A 27,357-nucleotide genomic window follows, 5' to 3' on the forward strand; every position below is an offset into this window, starting at 1 on the left:
CTTAAAACTGAACGTAGTGTTTATATATTTGTAAGACTGGCGAATCTATAGAACAATGGCAAGGAAAACTAACTTTACCGCACTCCGAGAGCCCCCTAGTGGTCGGGAGCATTTCCTTTGTGTTGTGGCTTGTTTCCGTTGGGTTGTGGCTTGTTTCTGTTGTGTTGTGGCTTGTTTCTGTTGTGTTGTGGCTTGTTTCCGTTGTGTTGTGGCTTGATTTCGTTGTGTTGTGGCTTGATTTCATTGTGTTGTGTGGCTTTATTTCGCTGTGTTGTGAACTTATGTATGCTTTTTAAATTTTGTTGTGTTGTGCACTACTGGGTCACCGTAATATCCACCGATCGGGCCGGCCAAGTAATAAAAAATAATTTTCCAATTACTTGCGGGTGGATGAGAGATAAATCATTGTGTTTGTTTGATAAAGACATTTTGCGAGCCCTGTGGGCAAATCATTCCGGTTGCCGTTTCTCCACAGTGGAAGTTTTCAAAACAATTCCTCACATGTAAGGGAGTCGAAGCTCATTATAATATGCTAAACTGTTATCCAATCATAGCAGAGGGCGTTTACTTCCAAGTATTCAATGCAGCACACCCATAAAAACCGAGTGTTTCAAGAGCTAGGCTCAAAACCAGGGTAGAAAATAGCCTATTACTTATTCATTATGATGTTTTTGAATGTAAAAAACCACACAAATGTCATAAGTTGACCTCAGACAACAGTATAAAAAAAAAAAAAAAAAAGCCAGTTCATGAACCCTTTAAGAATTATAAGATTTACTTAGGCAAGGTGGATCTAACTTACTGTATTGAGATTATGAAGGAGGGACAGCGGTACCAGCAGAGAATGCTCCATAAGAAGGTTATAAGCCAGGTCAAGACACCGAAGTGATGACAACTGCTCCACCCCTGCAGTTAGGATAATACTTTTTACATTAAATTAGATTAAAGTAAATTAACTGTTTAGTCAAACTAATCAATTTGTTAAACTATTCAAAACACAAATGATTGCATTACATATAAAGAATCTTTTGCAATCCAGAGCTCACACAAATTGTAGTTTTTAAATGGGTCAATGACATGACATGTATTTTTTGTGTCCGAATTAATTATTTTATAAATACATGTCACATATCAACATTGATCTACAATATTTCCTTTATAAGAAACCCTTAAACATTTTTTGAAATTCAATGAACTTTTTGAGTTGTGGTGTTTCAAAGACCTAAAATGTCAGGTGGTGCGACCAGCAAATTTACATTTAAAAGTATCAATTCCCACTGCAATTGCAAAATTAAGTAATAAATATAAATGTAAACCATTATATAATGTATACAAATAATAATAAATAAATAAAAAAAACATTAAAACTCCTTATGGAAAATTGTAGACACATAGAAAAGTGTCCGTGGGAATTTACCATGTGATATGCATTTTACAATTATTCTTATGTATATTGTATATGTATATTATTTTAAATTAATATATGGTCGCACCACCTGACATTTTCTGGGTGGTAAAATCAGAAATCTTGTTTAATAATGAATTAATGCTGTCTTAAAAGCTGCAAAACCAATATGAATCAACACCATACATCTGGACATAAAAATGCATTTTAAAACTCTTTTGCTTTAAATTATAATTTTTTTATCTTACAAAAAAATTATAATTTTTCTTATTTGTCATTGACCCAAATACAAAAATGTGTAAAAACAAATATGCATTGAACAGAATATTAACTACACTTTTTTTTTTAATTATTCAATAAAGATTAAGTTGTCAAATCATATGCTGACACATATGCTGAAATCATTTTTCGAGTTTTGTTTCAGGTACTTTATTTCAAACTGTTTTCAACAATTTCGAAATGCCAATGGGAATAATGTCAACAGCTTAACATCTGATAGAAATTGCATCCAGTACAATCAATATAGAAACAACCAACCAACAAGAATGGTGAAGTAAGGTTTTGTAAAAGAACCAATGTGGTGAATAAAAGGATAGAAATATGCATTTTTCAATTTACTTAACATTGATATTAGTCATAGTAATTCAGCACAGGAATACAATCATAGAAATTAGCAGAAAACTCACCATTGATAGTTTCCAGCTCATTGTTTCTAAGGATCAATGTGGTGAGTTTGGCTTGGGCGCTCAGGCCCAGTGCTGGTGCTCTCTGAAGGTTATTATAAGCTAAATTCAGATGTTCCAGTTCAGTAAGAGGCTTGATGGAGACAGAAAAGGTATGAATAAATTCACTCTATCCTAACATCATATTTTGGACAATTTAGCCCTTTCTAAAAGTCTACCCATCTGGTCTCTGTTTATTATTTTGGCTAATTTGATTTTGCTCTCAGTTACCAATAAGCGTATAGTATTACATTTTATATATTTTTTCCCATGCATCCACAGATTTTCACCCAAAATCTGAGCAAGAAATGTAACAAAGTCTGCAGATTCTATCCAGTACAGCAAAAAAAGGTAAACAAGAGCAACCTACCTTTAAAAATTCAGCACAATCTTGGAGCTTGTTGTGGCTCAAGTCAAGCCACTTCAGGACGTTTAGCAGACTCTAAAAATTTAGATAATTGTTACATGCGGTTTCCAAAATCAGTAACTCTATACTCTTCAGAAAACAGGAGATTCTTACTAGTGACTCGTCAAGACAGGAAACTGAATTGTAACTGAAATTGAGGGTATGAAGTTCTAGCCATGGTAAAGCTGAGCTGAGATCACCTCCACATAGAGAGAGAAGCTCCTGTCAAACACACACACACAAAGTTTCTTTCTCTATATGAACATGGTTAAGCTTATGGTCACTGTGCCAAAGCCTGTTGGTGCAAATATTACCTCTAGAGAACTGACGCATTTTGAGCATGTGAAGACTTCCAGTTGAGAATACACTCCTCTGAGACCCTCCAGACAATGAGGAGGAATACGCTTAAGCTGAACAGAAAGACAATCAAACAAGAAACATTTAGGATGATTGGGCAGAATAATGCAACAAACGTAATTAAATTAATTTGGTTAGTTTGTTTTGAAATACCTCTAAGTATTTGAGGGACTTGAAAGGAAAGATTTTCACAGCATACTGTAGTTTCACACCAGGTGGATTAACAAGCTGTATTACAGACACATGATTAGATCATTGCAACGACAACTCATTCTATTGGATTGGAGAAATATGATGCATTTCGATCCAAATAAAAATACATAAATATGGATCAGAGACAGTCAAGACATCTTAAAGGGATAGTTCACCCAAAAATGAAAATCATCCCATAATTTACTCACCCTCACAAGCCATCCAAGGTGTATATGACATTCTTCCTTCAGATGAAAACAATCTGAGTTATATTAAATATATTAAATGTCCTGACTAATCCAAGCTTTATAATGGCAGTGAATGGCAGCCCAAAAATTGAAGCCCAAAAAAGTGCATCCATCCATTATAAAAGTAATCCACACGGCTCCGGGGGGTTAATAAAGGCCTTCTGAAGCGAATCGATGGGTTTGTGTTAGAAAAATATCCATATTTAACATGTTATAAAGTAAAATATCTAACTTCCGGCAGACCACCTTCTGTATTCAACTTACGGAGAAAGTGTAACGCCTCTCGCAGGTCTGACATCAACATCTTGCCAGTTACGCTTTTTTGTAAGTTGAATATGGAAGGCGGTCCGACGGAGGCTAGATATTTGACTTTATAACATGTTAAATGTGGATGTTTTTCTTACAAAAACCCATTGATTCGCTTCCGAAAGCCTTTACTAACCCCCTGGAGCCGTGTGGTTACTTTTCTAATGGATGGATCCACTTTGTTGGCATTCAATTTTTGGGCTGCAATTTACTGCCATTATAATACTTGGAAGAGCCAGGACATTTTTTAATAAAACTCCTATTGTATTCGTCTGAAAGAAGAATGTAATATATACCTAGGATGACTTGCGGGTGAGTAAATCAAAGGGTAACTTTCATTTTTGGGAGAACTATCCATTTAAAAAATAAAAATAAAAAGTACTACTAATACTAATAAGAGTCAAATTAAACACTATCAACATTAGCTCTACACTTAACAAGTGTAATTCCATAGGCACATCAAAGCATCATCAGAATCTTCAGTACCTTGAGTGATATTGTCTTCTGGAGCATGTCAAAGAGGAACTGGACTTCCAGCAGGGAGGCAGTGTCTGCTGGGTGGGACGGCAGGGCCAGAAAACCATGCTGATGTGTGCGTGAGAGAAGGTGCCGCTCAAAGAGTTGTGTCAGGTGCTGTAAACATCCAACTTGCAGAGTGAGAGTACTGGAACCATCCAGTACGGAATCACCTATACAGAGAGCAACAAGAACTTTATTGTTATGACGGACTTATTGAAACTAACTGGCAGCATTAAAGAAAAAGCACCCTCAAACTAATGCAAAAGCACCCTCAGATTTTACCGATTATATCTCAGTCAACATGCAAACAAATTAATATGCCCAAATCATTCTGCATGGTCTTGCATATCAGTCTCCAAATCTGCAGTTGTAAATTAGGTTTAAATTTAATTCTTAACTTACCAACAACCCAAATCCACACCTTGCAAAAACTTATAAATATAGTGGCTGTGGACAACTTCTTCATGTTTGTGTGTGAATTATTAATGAGTTATAATATTTAATATCTATATATATATATATATATATATATATATATATATACATATATATATATATATATATATATATATACATATATATATATATATATATATATATATATATATATATATGTATATATATATATATATATACATATATATATATATATATATATATATATATATATATATATATATATATATATATATATACATATATATATATATATATATATATATATATATACATATATACATATATATATATATATATATTTGTAACAGTAGTACTATTTTTTCATACATTACATCAATCTATTTACTCATTTTTTTTCCCCTGGAAAAGGTCTGGTGAAACTGCAAAAATAAACAATAATAAAATACTGATTCTATACCATTATTTCGCAGCAATGTGGCAAGTCTGTGTACAACAGTTGACTGACCAGCCTGAGTGGATGTCATCCTAAAAAGAGTGAAACATATAAGATGTGAAAAAGAATGAACCCAAATCATAACAAGCAAAAGGGGAATTATTCTAATCTGGATATTCATGATTGCTACAAAGACAGTATATTAATTTGGGTAATACGACAAGAATGTGACTCTTGTGAAGTCATATGTAACGTTAGCTGGAAAAAAAAAACCTCACACCAGTGAACTATTAATGCAAGCCAAGTGTCATCTCTGAAAACTGAACTGTCAGAAAACAATTCAAATTATTATTAATATTATAAAATATATTATCACAAAAAAATAAAGTATCTAGACATTCTCTATATGTTTTTTTGAATCACAATATACTAAAACACCGACACCCAAAAAACTAAACTGGCAGCTCTTCCTTGATTCCCCAACAATAATGATGAGCCAATATCTGTTCGCATGAAAAGCGCTACAAACATACCTTATATTTCAACAAATACGTGAGCCGTAGCCACAAATAACGTTATACCCGTTTTTGAACCGGCATTGGAATTCATGGCATTATTTCATTTCAATTCTCTTTTCACGTTTGTTGACATCCTGATGGTAGCCGTCATATGATCTTGTTTCTTAAAGGTACGGTGGCCCGAAGTAGACAAACAAGTGAATATTTAACTAAGCGCGCCCTCCTGTGTTTATTTTCACATGCATTATACAAACAGCAAGAACTTGTATTTTGAAGGTAAGCTGTTTTAATTGTTAGGAAATGTTAAACAAATTATGCCTTGAGAATTAAAAATGCCTTGAGATTTTTTTATTATTATTATTATTAATGAAAAATCCTATTTCTGTAGCTACTCAGTAATCATAAGAATATCTCTTCTCGTTTCTGAAAATGTCCAGATTTTTAAAAGGGGCGTTTTAGTCAATTGGGGGACTACAGCTCATTGAAAATATAGGTACATAACCGGAAATAAATTAGATGCACTATTTCAAAACAGAAGTGCGCCACAAAGCTCAGTGCTGGGATGCCACAGTAATAACTCTTATTATCTCACTGACAGCACTATCTTGACATGTCTATCTTTACAATGGCTTAAAGTGCATACAGCTACCAGATTGTGTAACTGTTGTTTTTATGGTAGACATGTAGGGTAATGTGCAAATACTGTATGTTTGTTCTCTTGCGTTATGTCCAGATTGACTAAACAACCATTCTGCTTTTTTCTTGGAAATCAAACACTAAACCTCACAAAACAATATTCCAAAGTACACATTCAGTTCAATCCAATAAGCAATTTAACATATCGGTACATTTTAATATTCTCATCATGAAGTCATACATATTCAAAAGAAGCTTCATTAAGATCATATTAATTCTGATGACAGTTTGTTAAATAAAGTAAAAATAAAAATGTTAGCCACAGGAATCCAGGCAAAACATGATTCATATATCTGACCTTAAATGGATTTTTTTCTAGTTCCAGATCCACTTTCTTGACACGTCTCCAATACACAATATTTAAATTTAAAACAGATCAAATTAATAAAGACGTTTGTGCACTGAACCTGATTAAAGCTCTAATATTAAAGTACTGAATCTATGTGCACTGTATCTTATTAAAGTAAAAAGTTTTTTTCTACAGTGGAGTATGCAGAGGTTCCTCTGGGCATTAGTGTAATTATCTCACTTGTTTACTCAGAAATGTCCTTGATGGGGGACTGCACTTAACCAACTGGAGATACTGTGGCTTATAGCCCTCAAAATCCTACAGAAACCCAGACGCTGTACAAACTCTTGGTACACAGACACTGGTTATGAGGCTGTGCGTCCAGTCTCCAGCTGGTTCCTTTTTTTTTTCTTCTTAAATGACACATGAGGTTCTGCATAAACACCCCTGCTTCGTCATGACGCCCACAAGACCTGGCATATCAAAAGCCCCCTTTCTCCATCAAAATCTCCAAGGCGAAAAGGAAGCCTGGCAACCACAAATACATAAAATGCCATGAAATCATATGGGCACCCACAACGAAAAATAATCCTCATTTATATCTCTTCGACAACCACTGTAGCTATAGGTCTCACTTGGAGCAGCTATTTATGTACCCTTAAATAAACAACGATTAGTCTCAGAGGGCAACAGAGTGTGGTTTGCTTTGCAGTGCCTTGCTCTGGACGAGTTAATAGTTGTTTGGTTGGTAAGCATGATACCTCGACTCCTGGCCTCTGTAATCAATAGGCAACTGAGAGATTACAACAACATTCAGTTTGTAGTCTAGTCCTATTTAAGTACAAGAAGATACAGCATGATATTTACTTACTGTATAACGCCAATGGATTTTAATGTGCAGAGTGATAAATGACTACAACGACACAGATTAGTTTGCTTATTTGTTTATTCCCTATACTGTGTTGCTGAGCCATACTTACGGCAAACTACAGCCCAGACCATACGAGGGACACTTCACTGCACTGCCTCTCTCCACTTCAGTTCTTTTAGAAAGGACTTAAAGATTGTCAAATTTAATCATTTCATCATACATAACGTAGGCCTAATCGATACATATGACCAGTATTGTACATATTATGTAACAATATATAATATTTATAATATCAATATTTCACACATGTGCAGTGTGTGCCTTGTCGGAGGAGGACGGCTCCCCCAGTTGAAAATAAATAACTTGAATTCCACTTGAGGGTAATTTTCACCAAGAATTTCATTTAATTAAGCCGTTTAATATATCAAGACCCTGCTGGTTTAGCTTAGCTCAGGAATTCTCTTAATGTCTGTTGGAGCTGAGCATGACTTTCTTGCTCCAGGTGCAATTTAAAGTTAAATAAAAGTCTAAACAATATCAAAACGTTATGATTAAAAACATTTATTCAAAAATGTCTGTTTTAAAATTGAGGCAGGACCTAGGCCTAACAGAGTACAGACCCAAGGCTCTGTAGCCCTTTTGAGGATTTGTTTGACAAAGCTGCAGCCCGCCTGTCATCTCCTATGATGTCAGCGGCATATGAACACTGATAGGAGCCCGCGCAGCAGCCCCAGTTAGCCTTCACCTGTCCGCGTGCACTTACCTTTCCTTACCTGCATAAGTTTAGTCCTCGGATTTGCAGGGTTTCTACATCGTGGACACGATGTTGTTCTACGTGAGTTGCAGCTTGCTGCTGGCACTGGTGACTTTTCACGGCGCCGCTGGATCAGAAATGGTGTTCCGTTGTCCGAGCTGCACCGCAGAGCGCCAGGCTGCTTGCCCGATGCTCACGGAGACGTGCGCGGAGATTGTGCGCGAGCCGGGCTGCGGCTGCTGTCCGGTGTGTGCCCGGCAAGAGGGCGAGTTGTGCGGCGTTTACACACCGAGATGCTCCACTGGTCTGCGGTGTTATCCCAAGCCGGATTTGGAGTTGCCACTGGAGCAGCTGGTTCAAGGGCTCGGGAGATGTGGACGTAAAGTGGACACTGAGCCCACAGGAAGCGCAGAGCCTCGGGAAGTCAGCGGTAAGTGAATGGGTGCACAATTATAATATACTTATCAATTATTACATGGGATTTTCATAATTTGCTGATTATGTTTTAATATAAATTAATACATAAATAGTTAATTACATATAGGCTTGGCCTATGTAGACTATCAGCTGATTTCTTGGAACAAAGATGCTAGAATTAGATCATCAAATCAGACCGGTGCCATGTTAATTCTTTTTTTTTCTCTTTTATCATGAATAATTTTATAAATTGATGAAAACGCACAGATTTGTGAAAAACTAAAAATAATCCTTGATACATTTGTGTGTGTGTATGTGTGTGTGTGGTTTTCTATTCTGTGTTTTTCTGTGTTCACCGTGGCACATCTGACAGTCATCGATAGAAAACTTGATTAATTGGTTCGAGCTCGATAGCATCTGGAGTCATGTTCTCTCTTCAGTTTTTTTTTTTTTTTTTTTTTTTTTTTTACAGCCTGTTAACTATGCACCTGTTGTAACAGTGCAAAGTGTTTTATCTCTCTGAAATTATGGCGAAAGAAAGAAAGAAAGAAAGAAGACATTTTCTGAGGAGTAAATGGAATGCAGCCGTGATAGCAAGACGGATTTTGCGCTTTGACCCTTTCCTGCAGTAAATTTATCTCTGTGTGTGTGTGTGTGTGTGTGTGTGTGTGTGTGTGTGTGTGTGTGTGTGTGTGTGTGTGTGTGTGTGTGTGTGTGTGTGTGTGTGTGTGTGTGTGTGTGTGTGTGTGTGTGTGTGTGTGTGTGTGTGTGTGTGTGAAAAAGAGAGATAGAGGATGGGTCTGAACAAGCAGAACAGGAGGACGGGTCTCGACGCAGAACAAGCAGTGGCGCCTTGAGGATATTTTTAATGGGATGGCCAAATGAGTCAAGTAAAAATGTAAAGGTGGCACGCAAAAAAAAAAAATATATAGCCTATAGCCTGTTATGCATTTCTCTAATTAGCCTAGATAAGTAGATAGGAATAGCCAACAACTTCATTAGGCTACATTATGGGTTTTGATTGCAAAACAACACAAAAACTGCTGGAAATAGCATTAACGTTTTTAACATGATGATGGTTGCGGAGTAGGCTATAGGGTAGTGTTGATTTTTGAAGTACGACACTCATAAGCGGAATTTAGGCCTTTCCTGAGCAAAATACCCTAGTGTGCCCCTCTGAATGTTACGTTTAGACAGTGTGTTCACAGGAGGTTTGTGAATCGATTTGACAAAAAATAATTATTCTGGTAACTTTTAGAGAGGTGAGTGTATAGATGATAGGCTACGTATGAAATTTCGACAAACAAATCATAGGTTAGGGTTAGACCTAAGTGAACAATAGCCTTTAAAATGTCTTAAAATACATATATAATAACAATGAGGCAATAATAATGGGTTCAAATAAAGTATCAAAAGCAAGTAATCATTTGGTTTTATTGAACAACACTTAAAACACATATACATAATAAACAACCGATTTATGTGCAATATGTATTATAACAAATGCCAGCAGAGTGCCAACAGCCTGGTTATTGTTGTTGTTACACTTTACAGCATGATCAAATCTTTGTTTAATATTGGCCAAACAACAATTAATCCAAATGTCCACTTAATCTTTAATATTGACCACTTCTTTACCATAGAAATTCGACAACTTGAACAAGAACATGTGGATATCAAAACATGCAAACTCAGAGTGAGGGTTTTAATTTTTTTATTTTGAAATTGTGATTCGCATATTTAGAAACATATTGATGTATTCTCCTGTGTTGGTGTAGGTTTATAAATGTATGTTACAAATCTGTTGAAAGGACACCAGATGAACCTTATTGGCAACCCAAACTCACAGCATATGCAGAGATATGTAGTTTGTTAAACAAGCTGCTAAGATAATAACACTTCGCTATGAAAAACTAAATGCTTCAGACTTTATGCATTCCCAAATGCACGAGATTGGAAACCCGAACAAAGCACATCCAGAGACTGAGTTAGTGTGGAGCAGCATTTAACTGTGAATGGAGCCACTCTGATATGCTGGAAGAAACACGTAACCTGCACACATGTAAATATAATATTTTTATTGAATATAAAGTGCTAGTGGAAATGACTGTTGCATGCTACTACTGAAATCAACCCGCATGTGGTGGGTTGGCGGGTGTTAAAGGGGTCATGAACTGCATTGTTTTATTGTAGAAATATAATTAATTTAGATAATTTTTCCTACCATGAGCTTAGCTCTCTGTTTTAAGGGGATGTCTGCTGTGAGACTTAAATGTAAATGCCCACTGCTGTGATTGGCATTTTTTGAAAAGTGTTGATTATAGTATTATATTTAGATTTAGAAAACTTTATAGACTAAAATAACTAACTTCCGACGGTCAGCGGTACGCAAGCCGACTTGTGCTAAAAGAGTAAACCCTGACGGGATGTACAGGAGCACCGCAAGCTTTGACGCCTCTTGCGGAAAGGGCTGGGTAACAAACTCAAGCCCCTCTTCTCTTATATCGAAATCCTCTTCCATTTCTCTTTAAAAATTCTCGTTTTAGACTCTAATTCATGACCAGCATTTTGTTTTGCTCTATCCTCTATGCTTCTGCGTTCGTCAATACGCATGCGTCAAGGGTACAAGGGTTACTCTTTTGGCGCTAGTCGACTTGCGTAACGCTGACTGGCGGAAGCTAGTTATTTTAAAGTTTTAAATATGGATATTTTTCTTACACAAATGTGCCACTTCGCTTCAGAGGGCCTTTATTAACCCCCCGGAGCCATGTGGAGCAGTTATGATGGATAGATGCACTTTTATGGACTTCAAAAATGATCCAACAAGTCACTGCCATTATGAAGCTTGGAAGAGCCAGGACATTTTTAATATTACTCTGATTTTATACGTCTGAAAGAAGAATGTCATATACACCTAGGATGACTTGAGGGTGAGTAAATCATGATCTAACTTTCATTTTTGGGTGAACGAACCCTTTAATGCAACGATCCCGTCATTGCAAATTGATTTCTGTACACTAATGAATGATTTCATCATAACTAACAGTGCAAGTTGAATGCGAGTTTTGGCGAGAGTCCAGAACTCAGTCAGTGATAAACTTGTGCTGTTTGATTGACAGCTCCAGCAATTGTAAAGGGAGTGTTCTTCAATCGCTTTATAAAATTTAATCACAGTTCAAATAACAGATTATATTCATCCAGTCACTGTTTTGATTTACTGACACATAGACAAAGAACATCTATCTGTAATCTGAAATCACAGGTCACAGATTAGGCATTCAAATTAGCACGGTTACTTACATGTTGTGGCATTACTGTCGAGTCCATACCGCAAAAGTTTGCAAAGCCTGCACCGAAATTGCAACTGATTTACCAAAGAACCCACAGTGAAATGTACCGAATACAAATAAATGATGCTCAACTAAGACATTCACATTGTTGAAGAAAAACAAAACAAAACAAAAAAACATTCCAAGCATTAGGATCCTTTAGAAAGTAATGTTATTTTTATTCCAGTTATCCTGTATCGCTCTTCTCTCCTCATCATCTCACTAACATGCAAGTGGGTGGGGCCAAAGTTGCAATGAGGAAGTAGGTGTTGATTTTCTTCTGTAGAGGCAGTCTTTCACATATAGGCACATTCCACAACTAGTCTTTCTTTGGGCATGGTTACAATAAAAGCTGTTTTTGGACTAACAAGGAAGTTTTCAATTCTGACACTTACAGGATATTCTTATAGTATGTGTCAAACATTTGATTTCTCAGTTCATGACCCCTTTAATGTCAAGCCCTGGTTGGATGAATGCAATGGGTGGGGATGGGCTCCAGCACTTTCGATGCTTGGATGCAAGACCCCCAGTGTACTGTATTTCAATCTAGTGAAATAATGTAGATTAGTGGTTTTCAAACTGTGGCCTTCTCAGTGTGTTTATATTTCTTTATTAGGGGCCGAGCACCGATATTGTGAGGACCCTATTGGAATTGCTCAGCCTATTATTATTCTCACAAATAAATTGCATTTTTGAGGGCCTAAACATGCTCGAAAACTCATGAAACTTTGCACATGCGTCAAAAGTGGTGAAAATGTACGTCCAATATGGGTTTCAGAATTAGGCGTGGCAAAATGGCTCGATAATGCCACCTACAAAATTTCAATTAAGCGCCGTTCGAGCTACGTTTCACGTACGAGTATGAAATTCGGTAGACACATGTAAAAGCCCAATACCTACATAAAAGACCCTGGGTGCAAAATCTGAAAACCCAACAGGAAGTGAGATATTTAGAATTTTCTCTGCCAAAATGTTTGCCATTTCCAGACGTTGTACTTTAACGAACTCCTCCTAGAGATTTAATCAGATTAACATCATATTTGCACAGTCTAATCTAAAGGCCTTGGTGATGTTAAATTGCAAAGATCTTGAGTTTACCCTGAAGGGCGTGTCAGTGGCGGCCTCACAAAGTTCGATGGTTTGGCATAAAACAGGAAGTTGTTGTAACTCGGGCATACAATTTTCGATCTGCCCCAAACTTCACATGTTTGATAAGAGTCCGGACCTGAAGACATCTACATGCCAATCTTCAGTTACAGTCATAGCGCCACCTGCAGGCAACAGTAAATGCCTTGTTTTACATTGTGATTAACTCCTCATTGAGATTTAACCATAACATCATACTTGGTCAGTCTAATCTTAAGGCCTTGCACTGCATGAAAACACTGAAATCCGGCACTATCCGGGCATGGTATACTCCTGTGTAATTTGATGTTTACCGGATGTATGTGGGAAAAAGCGGATCAGAGTAACACGGAACAGTATATTTCCAGAAAAACCCGGAAACCTTACGTATGCGGACGTATACAGGAATCCGTGAAATTTCACGGACATATACAGCTGAAACACTGCTGGGTGTGCTAGGACTGAAGACTGTTAGGTGTGAAGAAGACCTTTCATATGTTAATGACTGACACTTGTGCTGGCTGTTCTCAGAAGGAGGGGGGCAGGGGAGCACTTCAGGATTGAGAATTATCTCTGGTCTACTATAGGCTACAGCAAACAAGCTTTTTACACAGAAAAAATAATTCTTAAGGCCCTGAAACACTAAACTGAACTAGCAATGACTAAAGCCGACTGTGGGGTTGGTTCACGTTGCCTGGGTCTGGGCCAAACCATCAGAATGGTGTGTCAGGGCCTTAAAACCACTGCATGAAAAGAGTCTCTAAATCAAATATTTTTTATAAAAACAGTACAAAATAAAAACCCTGTCTGAACATATACGTTCACAAAAAAATCTGAATATGTAATGAAATAAACAAAGAAATGTAATGGAATTAACAAAGGATAATTAACCAAACATTTTAGACTATCCCCAAACAATTTTTGCAAAGTTTTACAAATTGTAGGCAATAATAGAATTAAATAAAAAGGAGATGAAATGTGGAAAATGAAAAAGTTTGTTTTAAAAACACCAAAAACTGATATGCTCAAAATAAAAATATGGAATAAAAAAGAGCAGGGATTCACTTGCTCAAGAAACACAGAAACACAAGCAGATCTTTCAGCTCTGCAACTATTAACAAAAAGTGTCACTCCAAGATTCTTAACTTTAACACGCTGCAAAAGAGGAGCGTTTTGAGGTTTGAAATCCACCACTCACAATAGATGTAGGTGCAACCAATAAGGTTACCAATAAAAATAAGGCAACCAATAAAAATAATCCTAATTTTACAGAAAAAAACGTCAGTTTTTTACAGTATTTTCTTGTAATTTTGAATTATGTTTAAAACAATGTAAAATTACAAACAATATCTAAATAAACAACTTGACTGTTATTTTAAGGATTATATCATTAATGACAAATTACAGTAATTCTCATTTTTTTATACAGGAACATCACTGTATTATTTTTCTGTTTTCATAAATAACAAATTCATGCAAAATTACAAACAATATCTGTAAATTAACAACTGTAATACAATATTTAGCTCATTATATTAAAGGTTTATGTTTATGTCCATACTAACAATTTAACATTATTCTTTGTCATTTTAAAGTAAATCTTATTAGTTTTATATTTACACTGTAAGAATAAAAACCTAAAAAAAAAACGCAGCTACAGCTGCAAAACAAAAACCGTAAAATAAGTCAAATATCTTAAGTCAAATAAAGTTAAAAAACTTCACAGAAATTTACATTAAACGTTTTAGAGAAAACACTATTAGTTTACAGATTTTTCCTTATTTAAATTAAGATATTTTACTTTAATTTTCTGTTTTACAGTGAAGGTGTATTTTTACATTCAAACTGGTTTTACATTCAATTCTGGATACAAATATAACAAAATATATAGCAAACTAAATATCAAACAATAATTGTTTTTAAAGAGTACAAATCTGCACTGCAAATCTGCACAGGTTGAAACTTCCAGGCCTCTGCCCACACCACAAAACAACATTTGACCAATTCATTAAATATAACAGCAAATAAAAATAAATATACACATTTTCTAACTGTTGTTTTAAACAAGTTTTTTTCTATATTTGCAAGGCTACTTGCTGTCTTTCCGTGTTCTTTTGAGCGTGATTGGTCAATCTGAACGTCATCCAGAAATCTGACCAATGACAGTGCGCGCCTTCAGTTTGAATTATACACCCGTTGCCGTTGGAGTTGCTCGTTGCTCGTGGCTCGCGGGGACGCGACGCGATCGCGCGGCTTCTAATCTTCAACAGGACGGCTTCTTCTGTCCATTAATGGCATTGCATGGATCATTTTAAACCTGTTAAAATCTTATTTTGGACGAATTTTGATTGTGGGATGTCGACTGAGAACGAAAAAACATGAATACAAACAGACTAAGTTTCCAATGGCGGACAGCAGACGGCAGAAGGTAACGTAAACCCCTTTATATTTTTTCTACTGCTTATCAAGATATATAACGTTAGTGCATTAAAGCTACACTATGTAACTTTTCCGTCCACTAGAGGTCGCCTGTTCAAAACAAAGGCGTAGTTTGATGACGCCACGTTTGAGCGCAGAATCTCGAGACATGTGGTTTTCACCTCACAGCCGGTGGGAAACAGTCAGGATAGGACTCGGGCAGAAATCATGTTCATGGATGCGATTATTAACATTACTGTAGTGAAGCAGAGCAGGACCGAGTGTTGTGGAGCTGAGCAAGGCCGCAGGAGCGATTGGAGAGCGGGACTGTTATTATGGCATAGTCGCTGGCGGGACTTTTATTATGACACGGTTGCCGGCGGCACTTCCTCTTCTCCAGTGCTGAGTGTGAGATAACGCAGCTCTGTTTATCGTATTAGATATATCTGAGTGTGTTGAAAAGGAAGTTATGACGTTCGCTCGGCGGCTGCTATGACACTTTTTCACACTGCAGTGAGAGTAAAGTGTTTCACTGAATAAAACCGGAGACCGATGGTGACGCAGATATGACGCAATCGACAGGCGACTCCCTCATACGCATAGCTCACACGTCCCGGCTCATTGGTTAAAATAGCAATTTTCTCACGATTTACAAATAGTTGAAAACATTTGGGATATTCTAAGTACTCAACTGAACAAAATATATAACACTGGCCTAGTGGTTTCTGGATGTTTTACTGCAAAAATCCTACATAGTTCACCTTTAAAGTCATATGCTAATCGTGATTAACTTACATATTCTGTTTCTGTGTTTTGTTGTAATATTGTTAAGATAGGGCTGGGTGTTATGGCGATCTGATGATACTGACTATTGTTAGTGATTTTGCTGTAAACGTTAACATTACCGTTTTATATTGCGGAATGGGAATATAGCGTATATAACGCAGCACTGACTGTACTAAAACTTTTTGACATTTTGACAAGGAAACATGCATGAATGTAGAATAATGAACGGGACATGCATGTGTTAAAATAAGCCTCTCTCAGACAGCAGGCGATCCCGAAATCAATTATCTTTCTGTAAAATGCACACAATTATCTCAGAAACCTTGTCATGTGAGGTATTCACTTGATTTAAACAGTCAGTTATGTCTTAAGTACGTTAAACAGTTCAAGTTAACGTGGGGAAACCCGGATGCGTGTCATTCTGTGCATCCGTTCTTAAAGGGGCTGCAGCTTTGTCATCATTTTAATAAAACAAAAGAATAGAGAAGACCTTCTGCTTCTTTAAGAATCATGTGATATTAATTAATTGAATATCATACAGTGAAGACTTTTAAAGCAGTATTATTCTGTAGCATTTTAATAAAATATCCATCAAAATAAATATATTGTGATATCGTTATTGTAAAATATAATTTCTCATGTATGTATAATTATATGGTCATAATGCCCATCCCTACTGTCAGCTAGTTTTAAGATCAAGCTTGTCATAAAATGTAACAGAGCTTTGGAATGAATAATCTGAGATCATGTAACTTACACTTGTTCTGCAGAGAGGACAGGAAAACACCATCCTTGGACTCTGAAGAATTACAGGCAAACCAGGATTTTGGATCTACTGTAAAGTTTTTGTATGGGCCTGGTGAGTATGTTTTGCAAGTCCATGTCCGTAAGTTGATAATTAATATTAATGTTTTATCAAACAAATTAATATTCATTTGTGTGTGTGCATGTTTCTTCCCCCCTCATGATCCAGAAGTTTTGGATCCATGATCCTGAAGAACTTTTACAGATGTTGACCCTGAATGTGTAAAAGGTAATCTTAAAAATGTTGTCATTATTTTAATGTTCTCTGTTTTTTTCTGTAATGTAGACGCATGCATTTTCTGTGAAGTTGCTTTGAAACAATATCAGGGTTTTTCCTACATTGAACATTTTTTGCCGGCCGCCAAAACAAATTTTTGTCCCGCCAAAGCCTTATTTGTTGAGTTATTGTGATTTATGATTGATGTAGTAGAGGACTGCTGCACTTGAGTTAACTGAGTGACAGAGAGAACGACCAGTGAGCTCCTCCCGCTCGCACGCTCTCTGTCTTCAAAATAAGCATTCTTAGCTTTCTAATGTTTCACATATTACGTTAATCAAAATCAAAAGGTCGGAAGACCGAATCCATGTTGCACGTGGCGCTATCAGACGTCTTCCTTTAATTACCGCTGGGTGTGAAATGCGCTCAAAAAACATTGACTGATTCTCTGACCAGCTGACATAAAGCATACTTTAAATAAACAGGAAACAAATCCTATCCGGTTATGAAGTGTTTTCTGTGTCTTGACAAATCTTTCGCGATTTTCTAAAGACGTGATTCACACACAACGCGTCTGCTAATGTCCGATTCGCCACCTAATGACTCCTTTGAACCGAATCATTTTAACGACTGGTTAGAACTGATCTGTCCAACACTGAACTCACAAATTAGTTTAATCATTTACTCAGAACAACACCTGAAATGAGAACACAAGTGTGCTTACCCACTTTAGCAAGAGTGGATGGTAAGAATTATTTTTAATTATCAACAGTCTTTCAGCTTATTTATGTGGACAATGTGTAGTAAAATAAATAGCCTAAAATCATTTAGTTTAGACTGGAGTGAGGTGAACCCAGAACAAATTTGTTGTTAGCTAGCTGATTGTATATGGCAGAAAATTAGGCTATTTGTTCATTTTTTTTTAATACTATTTTTTTAATATTGATATGATTACCAAAACAATTATCAGTAAATAGTGTAAAAATGAGGAACAAAAACAAACATCAAGGTATCAAAATAAGATAATCAAAAGTTACAAACTTTCTTTGAATTTATTTCAAATTTATTGTCAGTATTGCGCTTGCAGATCATGTGGGTAGGGTATTTTTTTTTTACCGTGCGTATGTGTGTGTATGGATGACCATGTCTGTCAGCCACCACCGAAGACCATTTTTGACCCAGGAAAAACCCTGAATATGTATTGTGAAAAGCGCTATACAAATACATTTTAATTGAATTGTTTTACTTACTTTTATTGGCATTAACTATATATTATTAATGTATTATTTGGCAGGTCTCAAGATGTATTTTATTTTGTGAGACTTTGCTGAGGAAGTATTCTTTGGCTCAGTCTGAAAAGGCCCAGAAAAGAAACACTATGAAGAACATCACACAGAACCGTCAGAGAAAGAGACGGGTAAGTTAAGAAACCGGTTAAGCTTTTTCCCTCCAGAATGTTACTATACTCCTCTCTGAGTTTTAGTGGTTAATTTACTGTCATGTTTTGCAGTTGCTGGAGACCAGGTCCAGGGTTGCACAAACCAACACAGAACCTGTGGAAGACCGCAACTATAGACCTGATGAAGATGAAGATGGTTGTTGATGGAAGGCTTGGTTAGGCTAGCTACTACAAACCAGACTAGACTGACCCACACTACATGTCACATCACCAGCCCATCATGCCAGTTTGAAAAAATGTTCAAAACTCAAACAACATTGTGTTAGAGTTGGTCACAATTATTTTATAATTATAATTTTAATATTCAATTGTTCCATTTTATATTTTCTTTATTCCTATGTTTATATACTTATACTTTTATTGGTTCCCATATATAGAACATTTACATATATTTTATATACACTTTTTAATTTATAGATTTCTTTGTCTCGTTTTATATTGTATACTTTGTATGTTTGTTCCTTTTTAGATGTCCATGTTGCTTTTGATCTCCACGTTTTGTATTGTTGTTCCTTTTACGTCGCCTTCCTTTAGAAACATTTTGTTCACTTATCTTTTCCCCCATTCATTTTAATGTATGTTTATAATGCTCTTTGTTCTTTTTATTTGGTTATATTGTTTACTTGGAATATTTATATGTATTTTAATATATTTTATATACACTTTTTTGTCTTATAAATGTATTGTTCTCATTTTATATTGTTTAATTTGTATATTTATTCTTTTCCTTTTTATGTTCACTGTGTATTTTATTCCTTTACATCTCTGTCTTTTAAATGCTTTTGTTCATTTTTTTCCCCTTTTTGTTTCTTTACCAAATCATTTTAACGTATATTTATGTTCTTTGGACTGTTTATATTTTTACATTTGTTCCTTTACATTTGCATCCCTTTTAAATACATTTAGTTAACTTGTTTTTGTTTCACCATTGTTTTAATGTTCTTTTATAATGCTGTTAAGAATGTGGTTTTTTTTTTTATACCTTTTTAATAAATATTTCAGACTTTCTCAAATTGTTTTGTGTGTGTTTTTCTTTTGGGAGGGAGAGGGGATTATTTTATATATATATATATATATATATATATATATATATATATATATATATATATATATATATATATATATATATATATATATATATATATATATATATATATATATATATATATATATATATATATATATATATATATATATATATATATATATATATATATATATTAATGAGCAAAATCTGCATAGCTGGCCTATAACCAATCAAGTCCCTATGCTACAAAACCTAGCCCACCCTTAGCCTTAGAAGTAACCAATAAAGTCACTTGACTGGGTTTTCAATGCGTCCTGTCATCCAATAGCAGTCTGGGTTTTGGGAGTGGTTTTAAAAAAAAAACAACCAATCCAGTTTGAGATGAAGGACCAATAGGGGGTGGAAGGCAAAGCTGTTTAGAGGTGTGAAAATGTCTCCTGGGAAAAACTTGATGGGATTATTTGCCATGGCAACAAATGGCTGTAGCATGGGAGTATACGGCCACAACATACATCCGATTTGGTACCATTTCGGATGTATACGGACATATACGGATCCATGGAATTTGACCTATCCGGCCAGTATACTCCTGGATTCTTCCGAATTTCAGCAGTGTATACAGGAGTATCCTGGTCCGGATACACCTTTTTTCATGCAGTGTTGGTGATGTTAAATTGTGAAAATCTTGAGTTTTCGCTGAAGGGCATGTCCGTGGCGGCCAGACAAAGTCTGATGTTTCGCCATGACACAGGAAGCTGCTGCAAGTCAGCCATACAATAAGAGTCCTGGCCTGAAGACATCTACATATGAGTTTCAGAATTAGGCATGGCAAAATGGCTCGATAGCGCCACCTACAACATTTCAACGAGTGCCCCTCCTGCTACGTTTCACGTACAGGTATGACATTTGGTACACATATGTAACAGCCCAATATCTACAAAAAAAATCTCCTGGTACAAAATCGACACAGAGGGAAGATAGTGAGGGAAGGGCGTGAAAAAGTTAATTGAAACAGTCATTCATTTTTGTCCACTGGCCCTCAGCTTATTCTTTAACATCAGCAGTTTATGCAACTGGCCACAGACCTATGTGCTCATTTTCCCCCCAAAATGTCTCTAGGAAAAAAATGTGTGATACAAAAAGCAAGAAGAGTTAACAGGACTAAGTCTTAAGTTAATGGGACACTTAAATTGGACAAATATCAGACCACATTTTGAAAAATTTCACAAACCTAAAACACCAACATTTAGCTCTTCAAACCAGTTAAATATAATTAAAATGGGATGCATTTCCTTGACAGGATGGATACTAGTCAAATTGCCTTCCACATTCTGTTTTTAATGGTGCAACAAGCAGCACAGACAGCTAAACAAAGAAGCTTGTCCAAATCTACGAAGTGACATGATTTAGACTGGTTAGTGCCATGCTCTGGAAATAGTCCACTTGTGATTGGACTGATAAACACTTTAGTACCAGGTGTAAACAGGCCCTCAGACAGCAACCCAGGTGGGATACACCAGTTAAGGTTGTAAACCATCTTTTATTAAAGCACCAGTCTACACTTCAATAAACATTGGGGCTTGCCTAAAGAAAGAAGAGCTGGTCATAATTTGGGATTAAAAGGACAATGCAGGTTGACACTGATTTTATTGCAGATGCAATGCTTTACTTGCATGACTTGTGGGCTTTCAAATAGCATTACAAAAAAAAAAAACAGAAGGACTTGGCATGCTTGAATATCAATACAAGCAGTTCTGTTAGTCCAGCCATAAAGCCACAAGTAAAGACCAAAACAGATTAAACAACCCCTAATTTGATACCATTTAGAACAGGGACCTAGGTTAGCAACTGGAACTTGGCAAATAGGTCAGGTTTGGGCAGAAACTTGGCTTATTTAGTTCAAGTCAAGCACAACCTTGAAGCAAGGGAAACAGTCATGAAAGATCAATACCAAAGAGACAGTTGAGTTAAGTTTATTAAAACTACTAAAGTCACATGACCAGGTTAACTTCTCCACTAGACACCAGTTTTTCCACTAGAGATGGTCTTGACATTAGCATCTCTTCCTGGAAAATAAATGGTAGAATCGTGAGGCATTTAAAAAAAAACTAATTCTCATGGTTCCTGAAGTCAGTTTACAAGAAGCACTCACTTGTCCTAGTGCAGCTTTGCTCACAGGAGCCAGAAGAGGGATGGCACACTGCTGTACTACAGTGGATGAAGATCTAACAAAAGGGTTAAGCCACAGAAGGAAAAAAATATAATAATAATAACTATTAAAAATAAAACTAATATTAATGATTCAGGTAAGGCTGCAGAGCATACGGTTTCCTGTAGAGGAGCCAGTGATGCTGGATCCACAAAAGTGAACATCTTCACACCAAAGCGCTTGTAGTGGGTTGGGAACTGAAGACCAGAAGATCCAGCCACCGGAACCAATGTGGTAAGGTAACGGTAATCCTGGTAAGGGCATCTGAAATGTAAAGAGGCAGTCAGAAATGCCTTAAACAAAAAAGAAATGCCTTACAGCACACTAGATGGATAAAGACTGGCCTTACTCACCCATCGACCAGAAGGTCCCACTGGGGTAGACCGAGTGGACTGGGGGTTGATGTCGCCCAGCAACGTCCCAGCATTAGGACAATGTTGGGGTCTGTCCTCTCCAAAATGCGCACCTCAACATACACAGGCTCCCGCAGGACTTTTGTGACTGGATAATCAGCATCACCGTAGTAGGACGTGTATGCCTCATCCCCTGAGGAAGAAAACCAGCGTTTAACCAGAAACTGCTGCAACCTGGAGTTTTAGAAAAATGCATACTTGGACAGACACTTACCTTCTGCACAGCCTTTGGTGACACATTGACCATTTGCCAGTCTAAGCTCCCCCCTGAGGGGTCCAGAAGCCGCTACTGGTGGTGGTGCAGGAACAGTGTTGACCTCCACAACCAGAGCTTCCACAGAAGTAGCAGAGTACCTACACTGGAAGAGAAGCCTAGACAACAAATAGTGAGCTTGTAGCCTTTGTGAAGGATTCATATTTTTTCAAAAAAAAAAAAAAAAAATCTACTCAAAATGGCTGTCCCTTGTGATGGAACCAAGTGGTCCAACACCAACTTCATACGAGGAGGTAATTCAGTTTTCATACACCACATATCCACTGTCCTCCTGCAAATAGTATCTGTTGGCATCCATTCCATTCCAAGCCATGCAGAACAGAACCACAAGCAGCTACTCACCATCATGCTTGTGCCACATGCAGTGACAGGGAACTGGTATATAGCAAAGGAAGGTGTGGATCCCACAGGACTGCAAGGTGGGTCGTTTCCACCCAGGAGATGGACTGAATCCAGGCTCAATCGAGGTAGTGTAACATCTCTAGCCACCACTACCACAAACTGACCATCTCTTATACACTGGACAGTCACTGGAACAAGGTACAAGAGCAGGTTATTACTGAGGAGCGGTTTAACATGAACACCTTTACATTGACTCACTCTTACCTGCCTTCCCATAGAAACACTGCTGTCCGTTAAAGCAGCAATTGATAGCTTCACACTCAGCACCACTGATATCAGGTGGGCCACATTGGATCTGCTCATAATCAGCTACAGCACATTTGCCAAGGGGCTCTGCCTCCGCCACTGGCTGCGGAGGAAACTGTTGACTTGCTGAACCTGCTGAGGAAACTGTTGACTAGCTTGTTGTTGATGCTTCTGAGGAAAGTGTTGACTAGCTTGTTGTTGAATCTTCTGAGGAAACTGTTGACTAGCTTGTTGTTGAATCTTCTGAGGAAACTGTTGACTAGCTTGTTGTTGAATCTTCTGAGGAAACTGTTGACTAGCTTGTTGTTGAATCTTCTGAGGAAACTGTTGACTAGCTAGCTGTTGAACCTTCTGAGGAAACTGTTGACTAGTTAGCAGTTGAACCATCTGAGGAAACTGTTGATTAGCTAGCTGTTGAACCTTCTGAGGAAACTGTTGACTAGCTTGTTGTTGAACCTTCTGAGGAAACTGTTGACTAGCTTGTTTTTGAACCGGCTGGTCAGTTTGTTATAACATCAGAGCTTGAGGATTCTGGGGCAGATTACGCCACTGTGGAACAGCATGACAAAAAGCACAAACCCACACACAAAGTGCCAGAGATTGAACAGCACACCAACTTCCTGCCATTGCTCAACAGCTAGGCTGTGTTCGAAATCGCCCCCTATACCCTTAAATAGGGCACTATTTGAGTGAACATCCATTTGTAGTGGTGTCCGAAACAATAGTGGATGTTTTTGAGTGCACTCATTCAATCCCACCATGCACCGCAATAACGAGTGTACAGTAGATGTACGCGCTGGAGAATATGCTTGTTCGATGCCCGATCGGCGTATGACAGCAAAGTCCCGCGAGAGCATTTCGAGAGCAAACGAGAAACAACTCCTTATGCTTTTGAATCGTTCTCTCACTCAACCAGACGGTGTACTCTCAACGCACTGTGAGAGTCGCGCCCTGATGAATGAACTTACCGCTGTCCGATTCGCCCTATGTACCCTCATTCTCCATTACTCCACTACTCCAAAAACGAGCCAACAAGCTTAAAGTTAACCCTATAACTCTTTACTTGTGTGGCACTGAACTTACTTGGAAAGGGGAATAATAAAGTAACTAATAAGCATTTAATTAAAAAGATAACAATAATTATAATTATTTAATTTAATAATTATATATATATAGTATAGTAGGCCTATATATTTCATACTTTATAGTGGGCTACTATTTATATTATGGGCGTCAGAAGCAAAAACATTTCGGTGGGTCCTTTAACAGAAACATTTTACTGGAGTAGATGCAATTTACAAAAAATGTATTTAAATATATCGGCTTGTTTAAACGTCTGGTTGAGGAAGAAACACCTACGGAATACACAATCTTTATCAGCAGCAATAGCGTAGGGGTAAGACGCATGGCGTTAAGATTTGATGCAAATTGATCAGAGGTTCGAATCTGCCTTTTGCCAAATTCGCATTGATACTTTTTTCCATCATATTTCAGATCGGAAAGGAATTTATTTTCTATGAATATGAAGAAAATATTAGAAAAGTGAAAATAAAGTTTAATCAGTGTTTATCAGGGTATGTAAACAGACGTGCTCAATTAGAGAGGATACAAGTGAGTGGGCCCAATATCATTGGTCTTAAAAAGTGTGTGAGTCGATGCCATCTCCTGGCGAAACGCGGGAATTCATTCAATGCACGGCGCGACTCTCTCAGTGCATTATGGGTATTCTCTAGCCGTCGAGCAAACATCGGTTGCAAACTCGTTATTGTGGTGCATTGTGGGATTGAATGAGTGCACTTAATAACGTCCACTATGGTTTCGGACACCACTAAATGCCTGTTCCCTCAAATAGTGCCCACAGCTGAATCAATCATCCATCCATCTTCCAAACCGCACTGGTCCAGCCCAATATCATGCATACAGGTATAAATGATCCGTTTAAAGATGATTATGATATTGTTTGATTAAGGTTACATGCTATTTTCCGTAGCAGAGTTCAGGATAAATCTTTTCATTATTACTGGAGCTGCCACACAGCAAGCACAAACTGCAAAAACGGCAGCCTTTCCGGCGCACATAGTGTCCGAAATCACTCACTCGTTTTCGAAGTGGACTATATCAGTGGACTAATGTAGGGAATAGTGAATGAGGGTATAGGGGGCGATTTCGGAAACAGCCCTAGTCACATTGTTGAGATTCTTCTTCTTCTTTTCAAGTTTAATGGCGGTTGGCAAACCAAACTTAAATGGTGCATTCCCGCCACCTACTGGATTGGAGTGTGGATAACGTTATGGTAGTAGTGACCTAAATCCGGTTACTTAAATGAGTGTCTTTTAAGAAATTAAATACTTCTTCATATATTTTAAGTTGCTTTGGGCCATTACCTAATAATGCTTTGATAGAAAAAACTTCCATTTCCATTTCTCTTAATGGTTGAAATAATTTAAATCTTTCTCTTGCATAAGCCTCACATTTTAATAATACATGTTCTACTGTTTCCATATTTTCCGAACTACATTTTTCACAATACCCAGTCTGGTGTTTCCCAATCCTGACCAAACTTTGATTTAGTAGACAATGGCCTATGCGCACTCTTGAAATTATAACATCCATCCTCCTATTTCCAATGTTTCTTCTTTCTAAACCAACTGTTCCTTGTATGTTGTATGTTGTAAATGTCGAACCTTATTTCCACTGTCCCACTCATTCTGCCATTTCTTTCTAACTTCCTTAGCTATTATACTTTTAATCTCAGTCTTACTCAATGCAATTTTGATATCAACTTCTTGAAATTTTATGGCCTGTTTGGCTAATCTATCCACCTCTTCATTACCTGCTACCCCCATATGAGCTGGTATCCAAAGAAAATTAATAATGATTCCCAATTGTCTGGTTCTAAAAAGACTTTGCAATATTTCATAAATTAAGTCCTGTCTAGCTGTAGATATACCACTTGCTAGACTTTCAATTGCAGATAGAGAATCTGTGCATATAACTGATCTGATTGGTTGAACTTCTTCGACCCACTGTAATGCTAATATAATTGCTATTAATTCTGATGTAAATACTGAAATGTGATCTGATGTTCTTTTCAAAATGTTAACTTTAAATTGAGGTATAAATACTGCTGCAGATGTTATACCAGAATCCGGATCTTTTGAGCCATCCGTATATATCTGGATGGCACCGAAATATATATGATCTATATAATCTTGTATTTTTACGCTATCCAGGATATTCTCCTTATTATGTTTGTCTTTGTGTAACTGGATATCAATATAAGGCATTGGAAAAAACCAAGGAGGAATTGCAGGCAGAACCACACAGCTGGCAATATTAACATCCTTAATCATTTCTCTTGCCTCCTCATTAATAAACCACCCAAAACTTGTTAATTTTTTATATTTATATTCCCAACAGTCACTTAAAACATTCTTAACTGGATGATTTTCCGATTTACCTTTTATGTTTGCTCAGTATCTCATTCTTAACTTAATCCTTCTCATTCCTAGTGGCATTACTCCCGTCTCAACATTAAGTGATGAAACTGGTGATGATCTCCTTGCTCCACAACATATCCTTAACGCTTGATTTTGAATTGTCTCAATCTTAGCAAGTTGGGTTTTTGAGGCAGAACTATACACCATGCTACCATAATCTATAACATTGTTGAGATGATGCCCTTTGGTCTTTTTGTATTCTACAGATTCTGGCTAATTAACGATAATCCCTCCCTCTTCATTAACAGTCATGATTCTCCAGACTTGCCCAAATGTGAGCTTATGCTAGAAAACTCTCATTGGTCCTAAAAAAGGATACGCATTTGATGTTTCTTGACTCCAATCAGTCAGATTTGTCATATTGAAGACAAATAAAAAGGTTCAGGCTCAGGTTTGCTACTGGAGCTTGCCCAAAGTACTTTGGGTAGATGTTTGGTGCATTCCGCTTTGCTTGTAGACATGCAGAAATATTAACTAGCATTACTACTTTTACAATATCTTTATATGGCAGAAATAGTAAGAGTAGTCTATAGTTCCAAATTTCCAAACACACTCACAAACCTCCTTAAGCACTTCCCCCTCAGGGCAATCCCTG

The 27,357-nt window shown here is 36.9% G+C and overlaps 3 protein-coding genes across 3 annotated transcripts in view; 2 read left to right on the forward strand and 1 right to left on the reverse strand.

The window, feature by feature from the left end:
• Positions 1–5,713, reverse strand: part of stk11ip (serine/threonine kinase 11 interacting protein) — a 66,274-nt gene extending 60,561 nt beyond the window's left edge. The window contains exons 1-9 of the mRNA XM_079841008.1: positions 5,542–5,713; positions 5,033–5,100; positions 4,123–4,325; positions 3,044–3,118; positions 2,848–2,943; positions 2,648–2,755; positions 2,498–2,569; positions 2,092–2,221; positions 803–906 (exon numbers count right to left, since the gene is read on the reverse strand). Of these exons, the coding sequence (XP_079697134.1) occupies positions 803–906; positions 2,092–2,221; positions 2,498–2,569; positions 2,648–2,755; positions 2,848–2,943; positions 3,044–3,118; positions 4,123–4,325; positions 5,033–5,099 (855 nt within the window). The 5' untranslated portion in view covers position 5,100; positions 5,542–5,713. The remainder of the gene's footprint in view (positions 1–802; positions 907–2,091; positions 2,222–2,497; positions 2,570–2,647; positions 2,756–2,847; positions 2,944–3,043; positions 3,119–4,122; positions 4,326–5,032; positions 5,101–5,541) is intronic.
• Positions 1–27,357, forward strand: part of LOC307140671 (uncharacterized protein) — a gene marked incomplete at its 3' end in the record, with an annotated part of 129,602 nt that overhangs the window by 79,098 nt on the left and 23,147 nt on the right. The gene's annotated exons all lie outside the window — the stretch shown is intronic.
• The window catches only part of igfbp2a (insulin-like growth factor binding protein 2a), a 64,896-nt gene continuing 45,535 nt past the window's right edge, over positions 7,997–27,357 (forward strand). The window contains exon 1 of the mRNA XM_079841009.1: positions 7,997–8,566. Within this exon, the coding sequence (XP_079697135.1) occupies positions 8,206–8,566 (361 nt within the window). The 5' untranslated portion in view covers positions 7,997–8,205. The remainder of the gene's footprint in view (positions 8,567–27,357) is intronic.

The sequence above is a fragment of the Gobio gobio genome (assembly GCF_949357685.1).
Source record: "Gobio gobio genome assembly, chromosome: 17".
Classification (NCBI taxonomy): domain Eukaryota; kingdom Metazoa; phylum Chordata; class Actinopteri; order Cypriniformes; family Gobionidae; genus Gobio; species Gobio gobio.